Source organism: Mobula birostris, chromosome 8 (assembly GCF_030028105.1).
Source record: "Mobula birostris isolate sMobBir1 chromosome 8, sMobBir1.hap1, whole genome shotgun sequence".
In the NCBI taxonomy this organism is placed as follows: domain Eukaryota; kingdom Metazoa; phylum Chordata; class Chondrichthyes; order Myliobatiformes; family Myliobatidae; genus Mobula; species Mobula birostris.
In genome coordinates, this window is record NC_092377.1 from 23402945 (window position 1) to 23429696 (window position 26752).

Here is a 26752-nt window from a genome sequence, read left to right on the forward strand (position 1 = left end):
AAGACAGGAAATTGCCATTCAGCCCCTTCAGCTAACCCATTCCTCTCCTCCCTGTGACTCAGCGTATATTCTCCATTCATCCGAGGGTTCCTCCAAACATAACCACATCCCCTTCACTCATCTAAAGAATTAATTCCCCTCTATTCGGGACCACTCATCCAGTGTCTGCTTCGCCTGGTGAGCCTGCCTTTATTACACTTTCCTGAGCTCTGCATTCATGCTTCCTAATTCCAGGCAGATACTGTCATAGGAACAGTCAACGAAGAGCCTCTGGTCAACAGCTTATTATGTTAGATAATGCAGGTATTGGATCTTCTAGTCTGCAGTGTAATACAGAGAGATTTTGGGCTTGACATCTTGCTCGACCCAACAGCCGATTGGATGTGAATTTTCCAATGATTCACCACAATCTGAGGCTGGAAATTTCACCCCCTCTCCTTCAACTAATCGGTGTTGAAGCATTAAAACAGCCTGCCTTTACTGTATGATCGTCTATTTGTATATCATTTCCTTCACCTATTTTACTTATTTTCCTGTCTCTGTATCTCTGGGTCAGATTCACTCCAGGTGTACCGTGTACATTTCCTGTCTCTGTATCTCTGGGTCAGATTCACTCCAAGTGTATCGTGTACATTTCCCGTCTCTGTATCTCTGGGTCAGATTCACTCCAAGTGTACCGTTACATTTCCTGTCTCTGTATCTCTGGGTCAGATTCACTCCAGGTGTACAGTGTACACTTCCCGTCTCTGTATCTCTGCGTCAGGGGGCACAGGAGGAGAAGGTGGAAACATCTGTGCAGAAATGCCATGGCACAGATTTTCCATTCCCAAACACTCACCTCTTTCCCTCCATCTTCCAGGAATCCACCAGCGATTCACCACCACCACCAGCCAGACTCTGTACTGCAAGGAATCCTGCGGCATGTTTGGATGTGGATCTCACAGATCACTGAAGTAACACCGACATGGGGCAGCCATGTTCCAGACCGCTTGGACCAAAGCCCAGAGATTCGCAGGAGCCAGAGTCACACGATGACATTGGAACTTAGCAATTTTCTTCAGTTTTTTTAAACACACATGGGGGGAGTGTGTCTGGAATGTGCTACCAAGGATTGGCAGTGGAGACTGATACGATGGAGGTGTGTAAAAGTCTCCCTGTCCCCTTCCCATTCTCACCGCACACCAGAGACTCAGTTCAACTCTCCTACCCCATCAGCCCCTTTCCTCAGCCGTTTCCCCCAAACCTCCTCACACCGACAACCTCCCCATCTGCCCACTCCTACCCGACACGGGCTTCCTGACCCTGAAACATCGAGTGTCCCTCTGCCCCCACAGATGTCGCTCAGACCACAGAGATCCCTCCACTGGGGACACGAGAGATGCTGATGCTGGAATCTAGAGCAACACGCTGATTCTGTAACCCTTCTCCGACAGGGAGGGTTATAGGGGCTGGCGTGGTTTATAGAGATAAGGAGGGGTCTAGGGGCCGGAGAATTCTCAGGGACAGGTAGGAGGGTATGGGTTAGAGCTGGTTGCAGAAATAGTAAAGGGTTTAGGGGGTGGAGGAGTTTAAAGAGTTGGGGTATCTGTAGGGGGAGGAGAGATTTACAGAGATAGAGAAGGGGTGTGGAGGATGGAGGGGGCTATTCAGAGAGGGTGTAGAGTAGGAGCCTGTGGGGTCACAGAGATTGTTAGGTGTGTTGGGGCTGGAAAGTTTACGGAGAGAGGAGTGGTGCAGGGATTGATGGGGATCTCCCCCCCCCCCCACACACACACGCAGGTTGACAATTAGTAGAAAGAGGCGGAACCAAGAGGGAGGGGGTAGGCAGTTGGGGGAGGGGGCAGAGTGACATAGGGATAGGGGAAGGGAGGGGGAGGGAATTACCGGAAGTTGGAGAATTCTATGTTCATACCAAGGGGCTGGAGACTACCTAGATGGTATAGGAGGTGTTGCTCCTCCAACCTGAGTTTAGCCTCATCATGGCAGTAGAGGAGGCCATGTATGGACATATCTGAATGGGAGTGGGAAGCAGAGTTGAAGTGGGTGGCTACTGGGAGATCCTGTCTGTTTTGGCGGACGGAGCGGAGGCGCTCGACGAAGCGGTCCCCCAATCTGTGTCGGGTTTCACTGATGTAGAGGAGGCCGCACTGGGAGCACCGGATGCAATAGATGACCCCAACAGTCTCACAAGTGAAGTGTTGCCTCACTTGGAAGTACTGTTTGGGGCCCTGAATGGTGTCAAGAGAAGTTTACAGACAGGTGTAGCACTTGCGCTTAAAGGGATAAGTGCCGGGTGGGAGATCGGTAGGGAGGGACATGTGGATAAGGGAGTCGCGGAGGGACCGATCCCTGCGGAAAGCGGAGAGGGGTGGAGAGGGAAAGGTGTGCTTAGTGGTGGGGTCCTGTTGAAGGTGGCGGAAGTTGCTGAGGATAATGTGTTGGATCCAGAGGCTAGTAGGGTGGTAGGTGAGGACAAGGGGAACTCTGTCCCTGTTGTGGTGGTGGGAGGATGGGGTGAGAGCCGAAGTGTGGGAAATGGAGGAGATGCAGGTGAGGGCATCATTGATGACAGCAGAAGGGAAACCACGATCCTTAAAGAACGGAAAACCTCATCCTGGGAGCAGATGCGGCGGAGACGGAGGAACTGGGAATAGGGAATGGCATTTTTGCATGTGGCGGGGTGGGAAGAGGTATAGTTGAGGTAGTTATGAGAGTCAGTGGGCTTGTAGAAGATGTCAGTGGACAGTCTGTCTCCAGAGATGGAGACCGAGAGATCGAGAAGGGGGAGAGAAGTGTCTGAGATAGACCAAGTAAATTTGAGGGCTGGATGGAAGTTAGAAGTAAAGTCGATGAAATTGACGAGCTCAGCATGGGTGCAGGAAGCAGCACCAATGTAGTCGTCAATGTACCGAAGGAAAAGTTGGGGAGCAGTACCAGAATAGGTTTGGAGCGCAGACTGTTCTACATAACCAACGAAGAGGCAGGCGTAGCTGGGTCCCATGCAAGTTCCCATAGCTACACCCTTGGTCTGAAGAAAGTGGGAAGAGCCAAAAGAGAAGTTATTGAGTGTGAGAACCAGTTCCGCCAACCAGAGGAGGATAGTGGTGGTGGGGAACGGGTGAGGTCTATTACCCAGAAAGTAGCGGAGGGCTTTGAGGCCTTCTTCATGGGGAATGGAGGTGTATAGGGATCGGACATCCATAGTGAAAATGAAGCGGTTGGGACCAGGGAACTGGAAGTTATTGAAGAGGTGGAGGGCATGGGATGTATCCTGGATGTAGGTGGGGAGAGGCTGAACTATGGGTGACAAAATGGAGTCCAGGTAGGCAGATACAAGCTCGGTGGGACAGGAGCACGCAAAGACTATGGGTCTGCCAGGACAGTCAGGCTTGTGGATCTTGGGGAGGAGGTAAAACCGAGCGGTACGGGGTGTGGGAATTATGAGTTTAGTGGCTGAGGATGGAAGGTCTCCAGAGTTGATAAGGGCGGTGATGGTACGGGAGACAATGGTTTGATGTTGTTTGGTGGGGTCCTGTTCCAGGGGTAAGTAAGAGGAGGTGCCCGAGAGCTGCCGTTTGGCCTCAGTGAGGTAGAGGTCAATCCACCAGACTACCACAGCACCACCTTTGTCAGCGGTTTTGATGGTGAGATTGGGATTAGTGCGGACAGAGTGGAGGGCAGTGCGTTCAGAGGGAGTGAGGTTGGAACAGGAGAGAGGAGTGGTGAAGTTGAGATGGTTGATGTCTTGGCGACAGTTGGAAATATAAAGATCGAGTGCAGGTAGAACGCCCGGGCGGGGTGTCCAGGAGGAGGAGGAAGGTTGAAGACTGAAGGGGTCATCAGTAGGGGGAGGGGAATCCTTGCCAAAGAAGTAGGCTCAGAGACGTAGGCAACAGAAGAAGAGTTCAGCATCATGGCAGGCACGGAACTCACTGAGGTGTGGATGGAGGGGGACAAAAGTGAGGCCCTTGCTAAGGACAGAACGTTCTGCCTCAGAAAGGGGAAGGTCAGAGGGGCTGGTGAAGACACGGCAAGGGTTGGAGCTGGGGTCAGAGGAGGGTGAAGAGTGGGAGGTCTCAAGAGGGAGAAGGGGGTTGGGATGTTCAGGGAGAGCAGGGTTGGGGAGGATGAGGGATCAGAGGAATGGAGGGGTGATGAGGGGTAGAGGGAAGGTTGGGAGTCGCGGGGAGGAAAGAGGGTAGTGGGGGAAAGAGACGGGCGGTAGGACCCAGCGGCAGTAAGAGCAGTCCCGGTCCGGAGAGGGTCAGGACCTCGGTCTGAGCTGGATCCGGAGCTGGGGGTGGCGGAGCCTGTAGCCTGCAGGGCCCCAGAGCTGAGGTCGGAGTCAGAGGCGAGTGAGTCTATGACCCGCTGGGGGCTGGTGCCCATGTCCGAGTAGAGGCAAATAGTGTTCAGGAAGCAGGGAGTATGCAGAGGTGCTGGAGAGATTAGGAGAATAGACAAAGAAGAGACAGATTGAAGACAGTGCTCCGGATGTGTATAGTCATGCGCTTTTGTAGAAGGAACAAAAGCCTCGACTACTTTCTAAATGGGGAGAAATTTCACAAACCAGAGGTGCAAAGGCACTTGGTAGTTCTCAGGCAGGATTCCTTAAAAGTTAACTTGCAGGGTGAGGAAGGCAAATATAACGTTAACATTCATTTTGAGAAGATGAGAAAATAAAAAGAAGGAACTAATACTGAGGCGTTTTTGAGGCCAGACATTGTCTGCAGTTTTAAGAAAATTTGTGCTGACATTGGAGTGGGACCAAATGGCATTCACAAGAATAAAAGGGTTAACATGTGAAGAGCATTTACTGTCCCTGGGCCTGTACTCCCTGGAGTTTAGAAGAATGAGGAAAATCTCATTGAAACCTATGGAATACCGGAATTCTGAGGTAGAGTAGGTGTGGAGAGGATTTTTAATAGTCGGGGAGTCTAAAGTCTAGAATCAGAGAACACACCTCAAAATGAAAGCTTGACCCTTTAGAACAGAGATGAGGAGCAATCACTGTGGCCATAGCGTGAAGCGTCTGTGGAATTCATTGCCATAGATTGCTGTGGAGACAAAGTCATTCAGTATATTTAAAGCAGGTGTTGATAGGCTCTCCAGTAGGGCATCAAAAGTTGTGGGGAGAAGGCAGGGGAGTAGGTTTGAGAGGGCAAATCAATCATGATCCATAGCAGAACAGACACAATGGGCAGAATGGCCTAATTTTGCTCCTCTATCTTATGATCTGAAGCTGAGTGAGTCAGTGAGGTTTGGACAGGACTCAGAGAGTGACAGACACAGAGAGGGGTGCCAGGAATTCAGGGGGTGCCTGAAACAGGGACAGGGAGGACTCAGGATGCTGAAAGGAGTTACAGAGAGGGAAGGGTGTAGTGGATAGGAGGGTTTTGCAGAGACAGCATGGTACTTAGGGATGGAGGGGATAACAGAGCCAGTGAAGGGTGCAAGGGCAGCAGGGTAGAGGAGATTACAGAGCCAGTAAGGGGGGGGGCAGGGCAGCAGAGTGAGAGGGGGTTACAGAGCCAGTGAGGGGTGCAAAGGCTGCAGGGAACTTATAGAGATGGGTCAGGCAAGGCTGGAAGGGTGTCAGAGACAGACAGGAGAGCACACAGGGGCTGGAGGGGTTTACAGAGACAGGAAGGGGTGCAGGGGCTGGAGGGGTTCACAGAGACAGGAAGGGGTGCAGGGGCTGGAGGGGTTTACAGAGACAGGAAGGGGTGCAGGGGCTGGAGGGGTTTACAGAGACAGGAAGGGGTGCAGAGGCTGGAGGGGTTTACAGAGACGGGAAGGGGTGGGAGGTTATAGAAACAGGTACTTAGGTAGGTTAGGGTTAGATGGCGTTGTGGAGGATAGAGAAGCACTAGGGGCCAAAGGTAGTTAGGGAAGGAGAGGATGTGACTCTGTAACCCCCTCCAGCCCCTACACCCCTCCCTGTCAGAGAAAGGTTACAGAATCTGTGTGTTGTTCCAGATCTCAGCGTCAGCATCTCTCGTGTCCCCAGTGGAGGGAATTCTGTGGTCTGAGTGACATCTGTGGGGACAGAGGGACACCCGACGTTTCAGGGTCAGGGACCCCATGTTGGGATGGAGAGGGTAGACGGTGGAGGTTGTCGGTGTGGGGAGGTGAGGGGGGGGAGCAGCTGAGGAAAGGGGCTGGTGGGGCAAAAGGAGGGTCGGACTGACTCTCTGGTGTACAGTGAGAATGGGAAGGGACAGGGAGAGGGGAATCTGGCATGTGAAAGGGGGTAGGAGGGAGAGAGAGACATCCCTCCATTCTTGGCACATTCACATGCCAATCTGAGAGACCTTTACACACCTCCATCGTAGAGTGATCTAAATTTCACTTTGCAATGCTCCCTTTTTGCATTATATTTTCATTTATTTCTTATTGCAACTTAATAGCAATTTTACATTTTACACTGTACTGTTGCCACAAAAATAAATAAATTTTAAGGCACATGTGAATGATGATAAACCTGATTCTGATATTGGTCTCTGTTGTGGGCTGAGGGTAGGAAGGGGGCAGGGAGAGGGGGATCATGGCGTCGGCAAATATTTAAAATTCATCATCAGTGAATAAGCTCCCGTAAACCGGACACGAGTCCCATTAGTAACAATGGTGTCTGTGCCCCTGATCTAACAGCTCTACAGAAAGGGGTGAAACTCCCCAGTGCTCTGGGAAGAGGAGCTCCACACAATGACTCCACAATCAAAGTTTGACCGGCTTGCCCAGTTTTGTTTGAGGGTGACTACAATCTATTGTTGTCATTTGTCACTACCTCTTCCCCCACTGCATCAACACTCGTCTCAGTTCCTCACCTTCAACTCACTTTTCCTGCTCCTCCACTGATTCAAATCATCATCCCTCTTCCCAATGTTGCTTCTGGATTTCAGTTCAGCATTCAACACTGTTGTTCCACAGATCTTAGTGAACAAACTCCTCCTCCTCGGTCTAAAGACACCACTGTGCAACTGGGTGTGCACTTCCTAACCAAAAGACCTCAGATAGTGAGGATGCACAACACTTCCTCCCTCTCCATCATCCTCAACATGGGTGTCCCCAAGGGATGTGTGCTGATCCCATTGCCGTGTACACATTGCTCTACTTACACACGACTGCACGGCCAAACACCCGAGTAATGTCATTGTCAAGTTCACTGAAAACACAACAGTGATGGGGGTCCTGACCATCAATGATGAGAAAAGGTGGAGGAGCTCAACGCTTGGTGCCAGACAAGCAACCACTTTCTCAATGCCAACAAGACAAATGAGATGGTTATCAAATTTAGGAGAACTCCTATCACTCACACCCCTCTTTACATCAGTAGCACAGCAATGAAAACAGTGAACAGTTTCAAACTCCAGGGACTGGACATCTCACACAACTTTCCTGGTCTCAGAACATATTGTACATTGTCAGAAAAGCTCACAAACACCTCTGGAGGCTGAAGAGAGCTGGACTGTGTACAGCTACGCTCATGTCCTTCTACAGATTCACAGCAGAGAGCATCCTAACATGCTACATCTCTGCAGAGTACAGAAACTTCTCTGTGGAGGACAGGAAGGCGCTACAATGGATAGTTCATACTGCCCAACACACCAGCAGTACCCACCTACCCACCATAAAGGACATAGCTGCAGAGAGTGTTGTCTATTTAATATTGCAGTAATATTTGAGTAATCCTGTAATTATGTTGTTTGATGAAGCATTCTTTGTTGTTTATATAATTCATTATGGTTACATGTAAAAAATACGTGCACTGCATATATCATGACATCACCACATGATACGTGCGCACTTTGTGTACAGTAAATAATCAAGTTCACATGTTTATCTCCTGCAGAAAAAAGAAGTTTATATGTTTACCTCCCATCTCCTTGTTTTCATTTTAATTTCATGTTTTGGAGTTACAAAATAGAACAGAAAGTTGTGTAAAAGGGCCAGCAGCATCATAAAGGATCACACCACCCTACTCATGGTATGCATGTCCCACTCCCATCAGGGAGGAGGCTATGTAGCATCCATGCCAGGACTACCAGACTCAAAAACAGTTACTTTTCCCCAAGCAGTCAGTCTGATCAACACCTTCACCCACTAACCCAGCCCTGCACAGCCCCAACGCCAGTAATTTATCAATTCCTGTCAGTCATCCTATGCACAGCCTAGTGTCACTTTATGGACACAAAATCGATGTATATAACCTATCTTACGTATTTATATTTGTTGTGTCCTTTATCATTTGTGTTTTTTTTGTGCTGTACTGGATTCTGATTAACAACTATTTTGTTCTGTGTACACTTATGTACAGGAAACGACATTAAACAGTTCTGAATCCTGAAAAGTTGTCCCCGCCATTGGGCATGTCTTCAAAGAGTGCCGCCACAGGAAAGCAGCATCCATCATGAAGATCATGCTGACTTCTCGCTGCTGCCATCAGAAAAGAGGCGCAGCAGCCTCAGGACTCACACCACCAGGTTCAGGAGCAGTTATTACCCTTCAACCACCAGGCTCCTGAGCCAGTGTGGATTAAGCTCAAAGTTCAAAGTAAATTTTATTATCAGAATACAGACATGTCACTGGATATAACCCTGAAATTCTTCTCCTGCGGGCATACAGAACAGTTACTGTAAACAATGGACAAAAAATTGTGCAAATTGTGCAAAAAAAACCTCTCGGGAGGGAGGAGAAGATGGCGGTGTGACGGCAGCGCGCGCGGCCACTTCGGTGATGATGTCTGTTATCCGTCAAGTAGGGGACTGTGCACAATTCTGATTTGATGGAGAGCACGGAGGAACATCTAGAAAATTTCTGAAATGCCCGCTTCGCTGCCACTGCTACTGTGTGGTAACTGGAATCTCCAGAGCTGAAGGCCTCAAAATTCTCGGCTTTGCGTTTTTCAGCAGCCGGGGAGAGGTTGAAGGCGCTCGGCAGAGGACGGCGCTCGGGAGGCTGTATCGGAGAGGCCGGTCGGAAGCTCGAAGTTTTTGGACGGATGGACTCAGTATCAGCTGTGGTTGGCTGCTTCCAAGGCATCGGCAAGTTGACGGTGCCTGGAGGTTTATGGCAGGGAGTTTCTCCCTTTTGCTGCCTTCTATCGGGGACTCGGGAGTCGATCGACTTGGAACTTTGAGACTTTTTTTTTACTGTGCACATGGTCTGTTCTTCATCAAATTATGGTATTGTTTTGCACTGCTGTAGCTATATGTTATAATTAGTGTTAGTCTTTGGTCTGTCCTGTTTTCTGTGATATCACTCCAAAGAAACATTGTATCATTTCTTAATGCATGTATGCATTTCTAAATGACAATAAAAGAGTACTGAGTGTTCTCATAATCTAAATGCAGATACAAATAAATAGCAACAATAAGGAGCATGAAATAACAAGATAAAAGAGTACTTAAATGAGTGTAGTTATCCTGTTTTGTTCAAGAGCCTGTTGGTCGAGGGGTGGTAACTGTTCTTGAAGCTGGTGGTGCGAGTCCCAAGGCTCTTGTACCTTCCACGTGATGGTAGCAACGAGAAAAGGTAACTTCATTCACCTCAACACTGAACTGATTCCACAATCTACAGGCTCACTTTTAAGGCCTCTACAATTCAAGTTCTCAATATTATTTATTACTTATTTATTATTTTTTTATATCTGCATAGTTTGTCTTCTTTTTGCACCTTGTTTTTGTCCTTCTTTGCGTAATTTTACATTGATTCTATTGCATTTCTTTGTATCTATTGTGAATGCCCACAAGAAAATGAATCTCTGTATAAGTATATGATGACATATACTGCATGTACTTTGATAATAAACTTATTTTGAAAAAGACTGTCTCTCAACATTTTAAATACTTGCAAATACCACTCTTGTGCTTCCAACGTTAGTGTGAATGAGCTCTGAACGATGCATTGAAATCTAAACATTTTCAGCATCTTCATGGCTGTCATTATGATGGGTGTCAACTTCATGAAAGTGTTCTGGCCAAGCTGGTCTTAAATCGACTCCAGAAAGGAAAGAAATTGGCTCACCTTGCCATTTTCCTCCTTTCCATTCATTGATGACAAACATCGTTTCCCATTTTTACTCCTCCAATCTACCCGAGATGACCAGCTCACCATGAAGGGGACATTTCCAACCTGAAAATTCTGACATAATGCATTAGTTCAGGGCTTCTCCTTCAGCGCCAACTTCCACAGACCCGAGTATTCTACCAGAGAAAATGTGTATACGCAGAGGTCCCGAGTGTGGACATATTGCCCATGTCATCTTGAGTTCTTACACTGAGAGTAACTAAGAATCACAAATCGGAAGTATACACACAGGAGAGTGTCGAGTCCATTACAATGTAAAAGCTGAAACTATTTAACTGCTCTCTCCTTTCTCCACTGCACTATAGCTTCTAATATTTTCAAAATGTGCTTCACTTTCTCCTCTTAAAGCAATGAAAGGCCTCAGACCGAAACGTCATCTTTTCTATAGATGCTACCTGGCCTGCTGAGCTCCACCAGCATTTTGTGTGTTGTTCAAGTTACTTTTGCCTCAATTGCATGCGGGGCATGCTACTACCAGTGAACACAGGAGCCTGAAGATCCACACTTAATGATTCAGAAACAGCTTCTTCCTCTCTGTCATCAGATTTTTGCAAAGTGCATGAATACTACTCCATTATCCATTTTATTTCACTGTTTTGTAACTTGTAGTCATTTTGTGTCTCTGCATTGCATGGCTGCCACAAAATAATAAAAATCATGTTATATCAAGTGATAATAAACCAGAGTCTGATTCATAAAGCAAAATGATAAATGTCATGCACTAAAAATAAAATCAACTACTATTAAAAATCGATGGCAGACTTGTCACTGTCCAGAGGGGAAAACAAAAGAAATGTTGTTTGAGACTGCGCCTCAGCAATGAAAAAAATATCAGCAATAGCAAAAACCTCAAGCTTAAAATATTTTAGCAATTTAGCTTGCTTTTCAGAAGTCACCAATGTTGCACGTTTACTACATTCTTTTCTTAGTAGGTTATTTGAGAGTGCTTTTTCTGATCTTACCTTGTCCCATTTGGCATTAATTTCTTCACGGGTTATGGTGGTATATGGATTGGACATTGTAAATGAAATGCCATAGGTCTGACTAATCTTCTGTACTTCATTGAGAATTCCCAGAATGGCTTGTCTCTCACTGTCTGCTTCTGGAAGGGTGGCTTTAAACTGTTCATGAGCCATTACAAGATTCTAAACAGCAGGAGAAACGTGCAGAAAGAAAGCTTCATTTTAAATCATGAGCATGTATTCATGGCACAAATATTGTAATTGTCACTTTCAAAGACCAGGTCCATGGAAGTCTCTGGTTTGTGTTGGGGTGCGGATAAATGCCAGTCCTTTCCTCTGGAACCCGTGACAACAGCAAACATATTTCTGCATGTTATTATTTAAATAAATAAAATATAATTGAAAGGATTGTTTTATCTAGAGTACAATGAAAACAGTTGGTCTAGTGGAATACCAATGTTAAGTACCTACCACCCAACATACCTTCACATTCCCCTCTTCTCCATTTTCCACAGAGATCACTCCCTCCTTGATTCTCTTGTCCATTCATCCCTCCCCACTAATCTCCCTCCTGGCACTTCTCCCTGCAAGTGGCCAAAGTGATACACCTGCCCATCGGCCTCCTCCCTCACCTCTGTTCAGGGCCCAAACAGCCTTTCCAGGTGAGGCAACACTTCAACGTGCAAATCTGTTGGTGTCATCTATTGGGTCCAATGCTCCTGATGTAGCCTCCTCTAAACTGCTGAGACCCATCGTACATTAGGGGACCACTTTGTCGAGCACCTCTCCTCCGTCCACCAAAAGCACAACTTCACGGTGGCTAAACATTTTAATTCTAATTCCCATCCCCGATCAAACATGCCAGTCCATGGCCTCCTCTTGTGCTACGAAGAGTCCACCCTCAGGGTAAAGGAGCAACACCTCATATTCCATCTGGGTAGCTTCCAACTTGATGTCATGAACATCGATTCCTCCTTCTAGTAAAAAGATTTACTCCCCCTCCTTCTATTCCCCTCTCTGGCCTCTTATTTCTTCTGACTTGCCCATCATCTCCCCCAGGTCCCTTCCTCCTTCACTTTCTCCTATGGTCCACTCTCCTCTCCTATCCGAGTCCTTCTTCTGCTGCCCTTTACCTCTCCCACCCATCACCTTCTAACGTTCCTCCCTCCCCTCCCAACTTTTTTATTCTGGTGTCTTTCCCCCTTCTTTTCCAGTCCTGAAGGGTTTTGGCCCGAAACATTGACTGTTTTTTCCTTTTGGATGCTGCTTGACCTGCTAAGTTCCTCCAGCATTGTGTGTGTGTGTGTGTGTGTGTGTGTGTGTGTGTGTGTGTGTGTGTGTGTGTGTGTGTTGCCAAAGCAAAGACATGCAAAGCTCCATCCCACAGCTTCATATGGAAATATCAAGCCTGCAATTAGAATAAATTAGCATATTTTCCCAAAGCAGCATCACTGTGTCCATTGTCATCCACTATTTTAACTGTACCTGAATTTCTTCAATGCTGTGAACAATAAACATGTCTTGCAGATCTTCCATTGCTCCTTCCATCCAGTTGTTAAAGGGGGAAGCCCTCTTTGCAAATTCTAAGAAGAGCTGATCGATAGTTTCCAATAATTTTTCGGTTCTCTGCAAGTTGGACAGAGCAAGAACATTTACTTCCTGCTGTGGAAGGACTGTGAAATACAGAGGTCATTAATCATCAATCGTGGAACTAAAACACTTTTTTTTTATATAACTGCACCTGCAGCTTGGGTTGCACTTGTTTGGGACCCCCCACAGAAATCTGCCGCCCACGTCCCTTCTTCCCACTGCCATTCCAGTTCCCCTAGATGCAAAGGCAGAGGGAAGAGAGGATATGAACAACAGCTTTTAAGGGCATTCAATTGGTAGATGTTTTATGCCACCTAGTGGATGAAAGCAAGATTGTGATCCTTTCCTCTTCATCAACCAGAGAATGGCCTGCACAATCAGGAAAATGCCAAGAGACACACTGATACAAGTCATAGAATCATTGGGCATAAAGGAAGGTGTTTCAGCTCTCCGTACCAGCTCTGTAGGGCAACCAGTTGGTTCCATACACACAAACTGCCTCCAGAGCTACACGATTTCTTTTTCTCCAGTGCTTATCTTTTGAAAATCATTGACCATCTAGGATTGCAGCTTTGCTTGTGGGCTCCAAGTTCCATAAAAGCATAAGAGGTAGGAGCAGAATCAGGCCATTTGTCTCATTGAGTCTGCTCCGCCATTCCATCACAGGTCATCCATTTAACCTCTCAACCCCATTCCCCAGCTTTCTCCCCGTAACCTTTCACACCCTGACTAATTAACAGCCTATCAAACTCCACCTTAAATACACTCAATGACTTGGCCTCCAAAGCCGCCTGTGGCAATGAATTCCATTGATTTACCACCCTTTGGCTGAAGAAATTCCTCATCTCCATTCTAAATGAACTCGTCTCTATTCTGAGGCTGTGCCCTCTGGTCCAAGGCTTCCCTGGTATAGGAAACATTCTCTCCACATCGACTCTTTCCAGGCCTACGTGTCCAGCACGTTATCCTCCACAACCTCTGCTATCTTCAAAGCGATCCTATGACTGAACGTATTTTTACCCCCCGCCCCACCCACTTTCCACAGTGATTGTCTGTGATTCCTTTGTCCATTTGTTCCTCCCCACTGATCTCCCTCTGGGCACTATTCCTGCAAGCACCCCAAGTGCTACACCTGCCCATTCTCCTCCTCCCTCACGTCTATTCAGGGTCCCAAACAGTCCTTCCAGGTGAGGCAACACTTCACCCGAGTATCTGCTGGGTTGTCTATTGTGTCCAGTGCTCTTGATGCGGCCTCCTCAACTTTGGTGAGACCTGTTGTCAAGCACATCCACAACAAGTGTCGGGATACTGTCCAAACAGCAGTCGGGATGTGGACTACAAGTTGCAGCTGGAAATAGAAAAAGCGTGTCAGAAGGACAATGTCAAGATAATTATGGGGGATTTTAATATGAAAGTGGATTGGGGAAGTTGGGAAGGTAATGGATCTCAGGAGAGGGAGTTTGTAGAATGCCTACAGGATGGCTTTTTGGAGCAACTTGTCCAGTAGCCCATCAGGGGACCGGTTGTTTTGGATTGGGTGCTGTGTAACGAACCTGAGGCGGTTAGGGAGCTGGAGGTAAAGGAACCTCTTGGAAGTAGTGATCATAATATGATTGAGTTCAGTTTCAAATTTGAAAAGGAGAAGCTGGTATCAGGTGTATCGATATTTCAGTGGAACAGGGGAAATTACAGAGGTATGAGAGAGGAACTGGCCCAAGTCAATTGGAAAAGTAAACTAAATGGAGGGATGGCAGAGCAGAATTGGATGAAATTCCCACAAGAAATAAGGAAAATGCAGGAAAAATATATTCCAAGAAAAAAGAAAATCATGAATGGAAAAATGGCACAAATGTGGCTAACGAGAGAGGTTAAGGCACAAATAAAAGCAAAAGAAACGGCGTACAAGGAAGCAAAAATTAGTGGGAAAAATTAGGAATGGAAGACCTTTAAAAACTTACAGAAAACTAAGGAAGTCATTAGGAAAGAAAAGATGAATTATGAAAGGAAGTTGGCGATTAACATAAAAAAGGATACTAAGAGTTGTTTTAAATATATGAAGAGTAAAAGAGTGACAAAGGTAGATATGGGACCGATTGAAAATGATGCTGGAGTAATTATAATGGATAACAAAGAGATGGCGGAGGAACTGAATGAGTATTTTACATCAGTCTTCACAGTGGAAGACATGAGCAATATACCTGATAGCCAGAGGTATCAGGGAATAGAATTAGGTACAGTCAAGATAACTAGAGAGAAAGTGCTTGGGAAGCTAAGTGGACTAAGAATAGATAAGTCTCCCGGCCCGGATGAGGTGCACCCAAGGGTTCTGAAGGAGGTGGCTTTGGAGATTGTGGAAGTATTGGAAATGATCTTCCAGGAATCAATAGACTCTGGCATGGTTCCGGAGGACTGGAAGGTCGCAAATGTAGTTCCGCTATTTAAGAAAGGAAGGAGGCAGCAAAAAGAAAATTACAGACCTATTGGTCTGACATCGGTGGTTGGAAAGATATTGGAGTCAATCCTCAGGACGAGGTTATGAAATACCTCGAGGTGCATGACAAGATAGGCCAAAGCCAGCATGGTTTCATGAAGGGAAGATCCTGCCTTACCAACTTATTGGAATTTTTTGAGGTAATGTCGAATAAGATTGACAAGGGAGAGGCTGTGGATGTTGTGTATTTGGATTTTCAAAAGGCCTTCGATAAGGTGCCGCATATGAGGCTGCTTAGTAAGATGAGAGCCCATGGAATTATAGGAAAGATATTGGAATGGGTGGAGCATTGGCTGATAGGCAGAAAGCAAAGGGTGGGAATAAAGGGATCCTATTCTGATTGGTTGCCGGTTACTAGTGGTTTTCCGCAGGGGTCGGTGTTGGGGCCGCTTCTTTTTACGATGTAAATTGATGATTTGGATTATGGATTAAATGGTTTTGTGGCCAAGTTTGCGGATGACACCAAGATAGGTGGAGGAGCAGGAAATGTTGAAGAAATGGAAAGGTTGCAGAGAGACTTAGTCAGTTTAGGACAGTGGGCAAAGAAATGGCAGATGAGATACAACGTTGACAAATGTACGGTTGTACATTTCGGAAGAAGAAATAATCGGGCAGATTATTATTTAGATGGGGAGAAAATTCAAAAATTGGAAGTGCAAAGGGACTTGGGGGTCCTCGTGCAGGATACCCTAAAGGTTAACCACCAATTTGGATTGGCGGTAAGGAAAGCAAATGCTATGTTGGCATCCATTTCAAGAGGAATAGTGTATAAGAGTAAGGAGGTGTTGATGAGGCTCTATGGGGCATTAGTGAGACCTCATTTGGAATACTGTGTGCAGTTTTGGGCCCCCTATCTTAGAAAGGATATACTGATGTTGGAGAGAGTTCAGAGAAGATTTACAAGGATGATTCCTGGAATGCAGGGGCTAACATATGAGGAGCATCTGTTGGCCCTTGGATTGTATTCATTAGAGTATAGAAGAATGAGAGGGGATCTCATAGAAACATTTCAAATTTTGAAAGGGTTGGACAGAGTAGATGTGGAAATGTTGTTTCCCTTGGTGGGTGAGTCCAGGACAAGAGGCCATAGTCTTAGAATTAGAGGGTACCCAGTTAAAACAGAGATGAGGAGAAATTTTTCTAGCCAGAGGGTCGTGGATTTGTGGAATTCGTTGCCACATATGGCTGTGGAGGCCCGATCATTGAGGGTGTTTAAGGAGGAGATTGACAGGTATCTATTTAGTCAGGGTATCAAGAGATATGGGGAAAAAGCCAGAAATTGGAACTAGATGGGTGAATAGTTTAGCTCATGGGGGAGCTGCGGAGCGGACTCGATGGGCCGAATGGCCTACTTCTGCTCCTTTGTCTTGTGATCTTGTGAAGTGGGATTTCCTGGTGGCTAAACATTTTAATCCCGATTCCTGTTCCTGATCTGGCGTGTCAATCCACGGCTTCCTCAAGTGCCACGATGACGCCACTCTCAGGGTGGAGGAGCAACAGGTTACATTCCATCTGGGTATTCTCCAACTTGATGGCATGAATATCAATTTCTCCTTCTTCTGAAGGAATTCCACCCCCTCCCCTCCTCTATTCCCCACTCTGACCTTTTGTTTCTTCTTACCTGCTTATTACTTCCCCCGGGTCCCCTTCTCCTTCCCTTTCTCCTATCAGACTTTTCCTTCACAAGCCCTTGACCTTTCCCACCCACCTGGCTCCACCTATCACCTTCCAGCTAGTCTCCTTCCCCTCCCCCATCTTTATGCTGTCATCTCCCCTCTTTTCTCTCAGTCCTGAAGAAGTCTCAAAGAAGAGTCGAAGCCTGAAACGTCAACTTACTCTTTTCCATAGATGCTGCCTGACCTGCTGAGTTCATCCAGCATTTTGTGTGTGTTCCTTTCAATATTCGATAAGTCTCAATGAGCTCCCCCTTTATTCTTCTAAATTCCAGCAAGTACAAGCCCAGAGCTATCAAATGCACCTCATACAGTAACCCTTGCGTTCCTGGAAGCATTCTTGTGAACCTCCTCTGAACCCTCTCCAACGTCAGCACATCACTTCTTAGATAAGGGGCCCAAAACTGTTCACAACGCTCCAAGTGAGGCCTCACCAGTGCCTTATACAGCCTCAGCATTACATCCTTGCTTTTATATTCTAGCCCTCTCAAAATGAATGCTACCATTGAATTTCTTCCACTCAAAGGTTTTTTTTCCCCTCTACATCATCTCAGTGCTTTCTGTTCAAAATCTAAGGCCATATCCCCTGATCCTGTAGCATCAGGAATCAGCCATTGAACAACATGATTTGCCACTTCAACTGAGACTCAATACTGGCAGGGGACACCAGCCTTCATTTGTTTATCATTCCAGGGAGTTTGGAGATTTTGTGCAAGAGACATTGGTGGTATATTACCGGTGTTATGCATGCTTGCAGTGAGTAACCCAAGCCTCAGAGGCATAAAGGGTCAAGACCCAAACCTGCACAAATCAAGTGCCCTATTCCTTTATCAAGCTCAGTATGACTCTCCTTCTCCATAAGCCTGAATTTATTAATCAGCCTTTGCCAGAAACTTTAACCACCAGGTGGAAAATTGCATTCCCTTTGTCAACCTTCTCTGACAGAGAAAGATGGCGCCGAGGGGAAGCATCAAGTACAATGGATTCCGGTTAATTGGGGCAGCTCCTTATTTGAGACAACTCAAAGAACAAAAACAAATCTAGAAAAGAGACTGGATTACCTTAGCTTATTTGGGATACTAGGCTGCTTAATTGGTACAGGAAACTGTTACCAAACATTTTCTAACGAGTGTCAATCGCGGACATGTCATGTGGCTGTTAGACACTACAGCATGGTCAGAGTGAACAGTTTTGAAATAGCGTCTCTTGTGTGTTTTCGAAAAGTAGTGATTCTAGTCACTTATAGTTGATGAGCAATAAACAGAAAGGCAATTCAGAACCATTTTGCTGACTGCGGTTTTGAGCCTTCAGTCTTGGAGATGCCAGGAGTAAAAGTGAAGCTATTTCACTTCTTCAAAAAGTTCGAAATTATGAAGAATTTGAATGCATTGACAATCATTTTGAACGTTACGATTAAAATGAAGATTTGGAGGGTGCAATCATCAAAAGTACTGCTTGAAGGCAGTCCACTAGCTGCACTGGGTGGCTACACTGATTTTGTTCATTTACAGTCAATCAAAAGAACACATCAGTGTACACCATAGGAATTCCTCTGTCGATAACCATTAGGAACAAATAGTCATTTTTATAGTACTGTAGTAGTTTTGGTAGTCTTCTAATTTGTTCTGTTTAAATACATAATTTGTTACTCAGTTAAATGGTACTTTCCCCTTTTTATACCTTTCAACTATTTCCATGAAACCTTGGCTATCTGGGGCCACCATTTAATTGGCCCAAAATATACTGGGTATGATATATCCCAATTAAACGAAACCCACTGTTTTCCTGCTACAGTTGAAATCCACAGTCACACTGATAGGTACTTCAGTCAGCAACATCGTTTCAAGACGTTTAAAATATCTATTGATACTTAAACCTAGTGAGGGCACCAGATGCCAGACTACAGACTTGGGTTGTGACAGCAGTTCCCCTTTATGAAAATGGAAGTGGAGATGGTGCGCTGGTTTGCCAACAGAATTGAAACAGAGGTTTTAGATCCCAACTCCTGACTATCCTGCTAGAGAATTTACGGTCTTTAGAAAATAAAATAGAAGAAATCAGAGCAAGATTGCAGTACCAGAGGGACAACTGGGGACAGCTGTGTACTTTGCTTCATGGAAATGTGGCTCACATCTACCATTTTCATGAGCAGGACAGAGATGGCAAACCTGGCAGTTCTGTCCCAGTCCAGCTCACTTGACCTGGAACATCTGGCAGTCAAATGCCGCACTTTTTATCTGCCAAGGGAGTTTTCTGCCTGGTAACAGTGGACATTTGATCTCAGGCCAGCGTCAGCCAGGCACTGGAGGAGCTACGCTCTGCAAGCGAGAGACATGAAACAGCACATCTTGATGCTTTTTCTATCATTGTGGGGGATTTCATCCAGGCCAGCTTGAAGAAGTCTGAACAACTGCCACCAACATATCACCAGTGGAGCAAGAGGAAACCACCATCAAGAACTTACTGCCCGCACATTAGAAAGCCTGGTCACCTGGCTGTACTTCTACACCTGGCGTATTGGCAGACACAAAAGACCGCAGCACCAGTGGTGAGGACAGGAAGGCAAGGTCAAGATCGGCAGAGGAGTGCTTAGAGGACTGCTTTGAGTTGCTGGATAGGACAATATTCAGAGACTGACTGACTTCATCAAGACTTGTGCAGATGAGTGTGTGCCAAACATCCCCAAAGCAAAAGCCCTGGATGACCCAGAAGATTCATAGTTTGCTGAGGGCTAGATCTGTGGTTTTCAAGACTGGTGATTAAGAGCTATACAAGTAGTCCAGGTATGATCTACGGAAGGCTATTTTAATAATGAATAAAGAATTCTGGTTGAAGTTAGAGACAGAATCCCATGCACATCAGCTCTGGCAGGGTTTGCAAGCCATTATTTCCTACAGGGCGATACTTAACATCATGAATGCTGTGACACTTCACTCCCAGACGAGCTCAATGCCTTTTATACACACTTTGAAAAGGAGGATAAAACTACACCTGTGAAAATTCTGCAGCATCTAGTGACACCCTGTGATCTCTGTCTTGGAGGCAGAAGTCAGAACATCTTTCAAGAGGGCGAATCCTCTCATGGTGTCAGGCCCCAATGGTGCACCTGGTCTGGCATTGAAAACCTGTGCCAACCAACTGGTGGGAGTGTTCTAGGGTATCTTCAATCTGTCACTGCTGCAGTCAGAGATTCCCCACCTGATACTAAAGGGTGACAATCATTCCAGTGCCCAAGAGGAGTAGGCTAGGCTGTCTCAACAACTATCACCCAGTTGCATGCACAGTTACCGTGATGAAGTGCTTTGAGACATTGGTCAATCCTAAGCACGGACCTGGGCCTGCTACAATTTGCATATGGTCTACAGTGGCTGCAATCTCACTGACTCTCCACTTGGCCTTTGATTACTTGGACAAGAATCACCTCAATTGCCATTTGCATCAAGTCCAAAATTTGGGCCTCTGTACCTCCCTCTGCAACTGGATCCTTGACTTCCTTACTAGGAGACCACAGTTTGTGTGGATCAGAAATAATATCTTCTCCTCTTTTGCAATCAATACTGGTGCACCTCAAGGATGTGCGCTTAACCCACTGCTCAGTGGCAAGGAACAGCTCAAACACCACCAAGAAGTTTGCCGATGAACAGAACTACTGTTGGTGGAATTTCAGACGGTAATAAGGTGGCGTACAGGGTTACGGTTAAGTGGTTGAGTGGTGTTGCAGCAACAACTGTGCACTCAATGTCAGTAAGATCAAGGAAGTGATTCTGGACTTCAGGAAGGGGGAGTCAAGGGAACACACACCAGTCCTCATTGAGGGATCAGCAGTGGAAAGGATGATAAGCTTCAAGTTCCTTGGAGTCAACATCTCCGAAGATCTCTCCTGGGTCCAACATATTGATGCAATTACAAAGGCAGCACGACAGTGTCTATATTTCATTAGGAGTTTGAGATGTCACCAACGACACTTGCAAGTTTTTACACATGTACCGTGGGTAGTAATCTAACTGATTGCATCACCATCTGGTATGGAGCGACCATAGCAGAAGATCGGAAAAAGCTACAGAAAGTTGTAAAGTTAGCCAGCTCCAGCATGGACACTTGCCTCCCCAGCATCAACGACACCTTCAAAAGATGATGACACAAGAAGGTGGCTTCCATCATTAAGGACCCCCCTCCTCACCTAGGGCATGCCTAGGAGCCTGAAAACACACACACTCAATGTTTCAGGAGAAGCTTCTTCCCTCCACCATCAGATTTCTGAATGGACAATAAACCAGGAACTGGGTGGAGCTTAGGAGATAATGCACCCAACGGCGACTTCTTCGCTTGCATCTTCGGAAACAGCTCTATTTCTATCCTTAATATCTCTATTTTCCCCTTTCAAGGTTCTTTTGAAGACCCTGACCTGGAGTTACACGCTGACTTCGAATCTTTGCGGGGATGGGACCCGCTCTCGGGGTCTCACAACTGACCACTATTCGACATACCAAGGGCGCGGCCTGGAAGACCAGCACGCCTCTGGGGTTCCGGGATTTTGTGGCTCTGGAGGCGGGCAGACTTGAGGCTGGCGCCTCCACAGGAACTTGGTGTGTCGTGGGAGACAGAAGATCGAAAGCAGCAAGCTGGCTGCTGGCTGTGTGCCCAGAGATCCAAGTTCTTTGGGCACAGAGCTCAGAGAAAGCGATGCAACAGACTTTGAGTGGCGCAGGGGTAAATTTCCATTTGTACTTAAAGTCAATGTGTGCATCTTTTCAAGAGTCCAAACACTGTTCAGTAAACATTGGCTATTCACTAATGTAAACTGAATCTAAACATTACTGAATAGCCAGTTTTTTATAAATATTACTTCTGCTTTTTGCATTATTTTAAATCTATTTAATACACATTTGCATGCTTACTGTAATTGATCTATTTCTTTTCTATCTATATCACTGTGTATTGCATCATATTGCTGCTGCTAAGTTAACAAATTTCATGACACATGACGGTGATAATAACCCTGATTCTGATATGGATGAGACATCAATGAATGCTCAATACTTTTAATCCATAAACCAACCAGTAAGCAATCAACACAATCCCAAATGGATGACAAGGTAAAAGATTAGCAAAAGGTAAATGGCTTCAGTAGTGTTTACTTCTTTCTAGAGGATAAGGAACTGCTCAATGGACCAGTCTTGAAGTAAAAAAAAACTAACCAATCACCAATCTTCTATCTACTTGTCTATCCACCCATCTATTCGAGATACAGCACAGAATAGGGTCTTCTCGTCCATTGACCCACACTGCTCAGCATTCCTTAATTTAATCTTAGTTTAATCATAGGACAATTTACAATGTTCAGTTAACCTACCAACCGGTACGTCTTTGGACTGTGGGAGGAAACCGGAGCACCCCAGGGAAACCCACCTGGTCACGGGGGGAACGTGCACACTCCTTGAAGGCAGAGTTGGGAATTGAACCCAGGTCGCTGATACTGTAAAGCGTTATGCTAACTGCTAACCACTACACAACCATGAATGTCAGACTTTAAAACCTTAAAATCTTGCACAATTTCTTTCAGGCCACCACATGTTCTGTTAAGTACCACAGTTGCCTGCCACCCAGTACTCAGTTCCATTGGCTTCAGTCTTACCGATGACAGGAAAAAGACAGCAATTTTGCATCCACATTGCAAATTTTATCCAATAGCTTCAAATTAAAGCTGCAATTATAAACGGCCACAATATATCTGAGCCGCGTAAAACAAAAAAAAACCCTGCAAGTGCTGTCGAGTTACTTTTTGGTATCATATTCGGCAGGGATGTCCTGTAACAACACATGCTTATAGTTAGTTGATGCAATACCTGTGTTTATTTTGAACACTGGTTTTCCCATAGAAAATGGCGGATCATGTGTGAACAACAGCCTCACCCTTACATCATGTAGATTAGACTCAGAGACAATATTCAGAAAATACCGTCACGCAAGTGGTTTCCTTCAAATAAATCTTACCTCTAAAGCTTCTCTCCGCTTCTGAGTGAGAGTTCCAAAATTATCCCATTTATCACAAATCTTCTGGCATCGTTCATTTACTCCAGCAGCATTGTGATAATCCAACTCACTTCAAAAAGAAAATCAGTAAAGTTCCTTCAAGATCATGACAAAACCAACTGGCTCTCTTAACAAGTACAATATACTGTGGATAATTCAGATTTAAGTACATTTATTATCAAAGAATGTATAAATTACAGCTTTGCTACCGCTGCTACTGTGTGGTAACTGGAATCTCCAGAGCTGAAGACCCCGAAATCATCGGCTTTGCGTGTTTCAGTGGCCGGGGAGAGGTCGAAGGCGCTCGGCAGAGGATGGCGCTTGGGAGGCTGTATTGGAGAGGCTGCTCGGAAGCTCGGAGTTTTCAGACGGATTGACTCAGGGTCAGCTGCTTCCAAGGTATCGGCAAGTTGACGGTGCCTGGAGGTTTATGGCAAGGAGTTTCTCCCTTTTGCCGCCTGCTATCGGGAACTCGGGAGTCGATCGACTCGGGGACTTTGAGAACTTTTTTTTACTGTGCCTATGGTCTGTTCTTTATCAAATTATGGTATTGCTTTGCACTGCTGTAACTATATGTTATAATTATGTGGTTTTGTCAGTGTTAGTCTTTGGTCTGTCTTGTTTTCTGTGATATCACTCCGGAGAAATATTGTATCATTTCTTAATGCATGTATGCATTTCTAAATGACAATAAAAGAGGATTGAGTGTTCTCATTATCTAAATTATACACCTTGAGGTTTGTCAGCTTACAGGCAGCCACAAAACAAGAAACCAAAGACTGCACAGAGAAAGAAAGAAAGAAAACACAAATCATGCAAACAATAGAAGCAAGCCAACAGCATTCTGACCAAAGTGAGTCCCAGGCCGACTCCCGGAGTAGCTGGAGTAGGCCCAGCCCTCGGTCCCAGTTCATCACACCAGTGGGGCAAAAATGCACAGCAACAAGTTCACTTCCCAGCCTCAGTGCCGTAGAAAAAAAATGAATATTCATCGGAGAATGAGAGAAATCAGCCCAACTTTCGTGTCCATTCCAGACACTGGGGCTTCCAGTCTACCTGCGTCAGTATTTAAATTGTCCCAGCACCAGGTAGTGCCTCGCTCGAGAACTCGGACCTCAGCGCCACAATACGCTTGGGCTGCCTAGTCCGAAGCCATTCTCGATCTCACAAATTGCCTCAGCTTGGAGTGATCCAACCTCGCACCCGGGTTAGGTAGACGGGCACCAAAACTCTTCCACGTCGACTCCTCTCCAAATCGGTCACTCCATTCCGGCAGCAACCACAACTCCGTCTGCGAAACTGGCTCGAACACGATGCGCCTCACCATGCCCCAGCACAGCTCACCCCTCGAACGTGCCTCGCCTCCACCTGCCCCCTCACTTCTACAGTGATAGTTCACCACAACTTACTTCAGGAAAGATATTATATGTTCTTAGTTGAATCTCTTGCTTTCTGAACTACCAGTAAGCTGTCGCACATCCTTAAGAGCGCCAACTTAAAACAAAAGTTTTAATTGCAGTTATAAAGATGATATATGGAAGCTGTATGGGAAATGGGTAAGTTAAGGACATGGGCAAATATCTAGCATAAAAATAAATATAAGAAATTAAATATATATATATATATTTTTTCTTAATGATGTGAGACTGCAGAGCTCTCTGGTGTAAAGGATCTGAGGATCCTTGGATAAGATTCCCAAAAAGCAGGGATGCAAGTACAGTTATAATTAGGATAGCTAACAGAATGTTTTGAGTTAGAATGAAGAACATCGAAGGCAGAATTCAAAACTTATGTTGGGCACCGGCAAGATCATGTCTGGAGATCAATGCACAGCACTGGACTCCTTATTTAAGGAAGGAGATAAGTGCTTTGGAAGCAGTTCTTGGAAGGTTTATTGAACTGATGCCTGAAATGCTCACATTTTTTTACAAGGAAGCGTTGGATGAGCCAGAGTTTATCCACTGGAAAATGGAGGTAACAGCTGAAATAAAAAAATTGTGGGTGGGGTGCACTTGACAGGGTATGTGTGGAAAGAAGGCTTGATTTTGTAGAAAAATATATGACAAGTAAATCACTAAAAATAAGGCAGAGATGTGGTGATATTGTTTCTCTCAGATGGTCTTGAGTTTCTGGAATTGCTTCCTTGAAGAACAACAGAAGCAGACTCCTCAAGTATTTTTAAGGCAGAAAAGTAGATTCTTGATAAGCTGAGGAAGTGAAAAGTTACTGAGAGAACTGAAATGCTTCTTCTATTTGGTGTGAGTCCTTACTTGCTCACATTAACAGTTTTGTTTTGACTGTATGGTCAAGAGGACTTGGTTGTTCCGAAGGTCAGAATTTATTGCTCTTTCCTAATTACCCTGGTCAACTAAATGGCTTGCCAATTTATTTAAGAGCCATCCACGTTGATTTTAGTATTACAAATGTCTCTGAAGTTCAGCGATACAGTACTTTAAAATTGAACCAGTGGCTTATAAAGTTAGCCTAAAATACACAATTAAGAAATATTCAAAATATTAAACCTGTATTCTACAAACCCTATTGACATTAATGGTGTTTCAGGTCTTGTGACAGCTCAGACCTGGCACAGAAGCAGCAAGGAGATTCTCCCTGTGTGATATAGAGAAATTTCAACAAGATTGGATTCTGTTCCTGGGTCACAAGGAGTTCAGCAGTAGGGCAAACTGACAACCCTTGGATCTCTCAATGTTAGCATGTCTTGGAATTTCACAGCGTACATACATACGTCCGGGAACTACATTGATTTGAATGTGTGAAGACGAATGTCTCCATTTGGAACCAAGAGCCAAAACTGACATGATTCAGCCCAACATATAATACAGCCACACTGTATTTCCTCTGATTGAACATCTATAATTCCTGTGATTTGACCATACATGCAGCCTGTGGCATTCATGAAGACATCATCCTATCATCAGTAGGCTTTTGGTGTTGGGAACAAAAAATGTGGAGATTTGCTCAAGCACAAGGTCTACTGCAAAGGAAAATAAATTACTTAGCAGACAACATCCCAAATCAAGAATATAAAAAGACAACACTGGAAAAAGCAGAGAAAATCAGGGAGCACCTGTGGAATGTTAAAGTTTCAGATGAAAGACCCTTCATCAGAACTGAGGGTAAAGAGTAGAAGTTTTCATACGATATAGGTTTGTTGGAGCAGGGACGGAGCAGGGCTGGGGGAGAACAGGAACAGGTTTGAAGTCCAGCCAGACATGCTGTACATGCGGATTTACTGCAACTAACACTGAATTTAATTGCTCTTAAACTATCTATCCATGTTTGCCTTCGGAGGTCACCTTACCCACCATTAAAATTCTACCTCATTTGCAATAGCAATCTCAGCAAACACAAAGATCCCATGCAGCCAGTTACAATGAATTGACGTCAATTGCCAAAAGAACAGTATCAAGCTTCCTGCTCCATCCTCCTCTTCCATATGTGCCTAGAGAAGTCAGTGGCGCAATTGTGACTTGGGGAAAGCAAATGGAGAATTCACAGGTTTCTACCTTGTCAGAATTCCACCAGAAGGATGGGAACAAGGAGATTTTGTTCCCTGTGTTGCTGTATCAAAGCTCCCGTGCCATCCAAGCCCAAGCGACTCAAGCCATGAGACTAAATTATAAAACAAAATAATCTGATTTAACTGCAGGCACTGGATTAATTTATAATCAGTCAGGGAACCAGCAGCCTAACCCTGCCTCTAAGGAAACTGACCCAGATAAAGTAAAATCTACTTATCCACCGACTACTCCCATTTCAGAAGCAAGGCTGATGTTAAATGCTCCTGAACAAAGAGGGCTAACGATGCAAGTTTTGTTGAATATTGTCGTCGCTGCGAGTAACCAGCATTGCAACATGCTATTTTGAGTGGAGTCGTATAAATCACCACTGAG

At 45.3% G+C, this 26752-nt stretch overlaps 1 protein-coding gene across 3 annotated transcripts in view; it reads right to left on the reverse strand.

Moving 5' to 3' along the window:
* Positions 1 to 26752, reverse strand: part of LOC140201195 (alpha-actinin-2) — a 113155-nt gene that overhangs the window by 17374 nt on the left and 69029 nt on the right. For all 3 annotated transcript variants that reach the window (XM_072264906.1, XM_072264904.1, XM_072264905.1), the window contains 3 exons: positions 22800 to 22908; positions 12537 to 12677; positions 11052 to 11234 (listed from right to left, as the gene is read on the reverse strand). In XM_072264906.1, coding sequence (XP_072121007.1) covers positions 11052 to 11234; positions 12537 to 12677; positions 22800 to 22908 — 433 coding nt within the window. The remainder of the gene's footprint in view (positions 1 to 11051; positions 11235 to 12536; positions 12678 to 22799; positions 22909 to 26752) is intronic.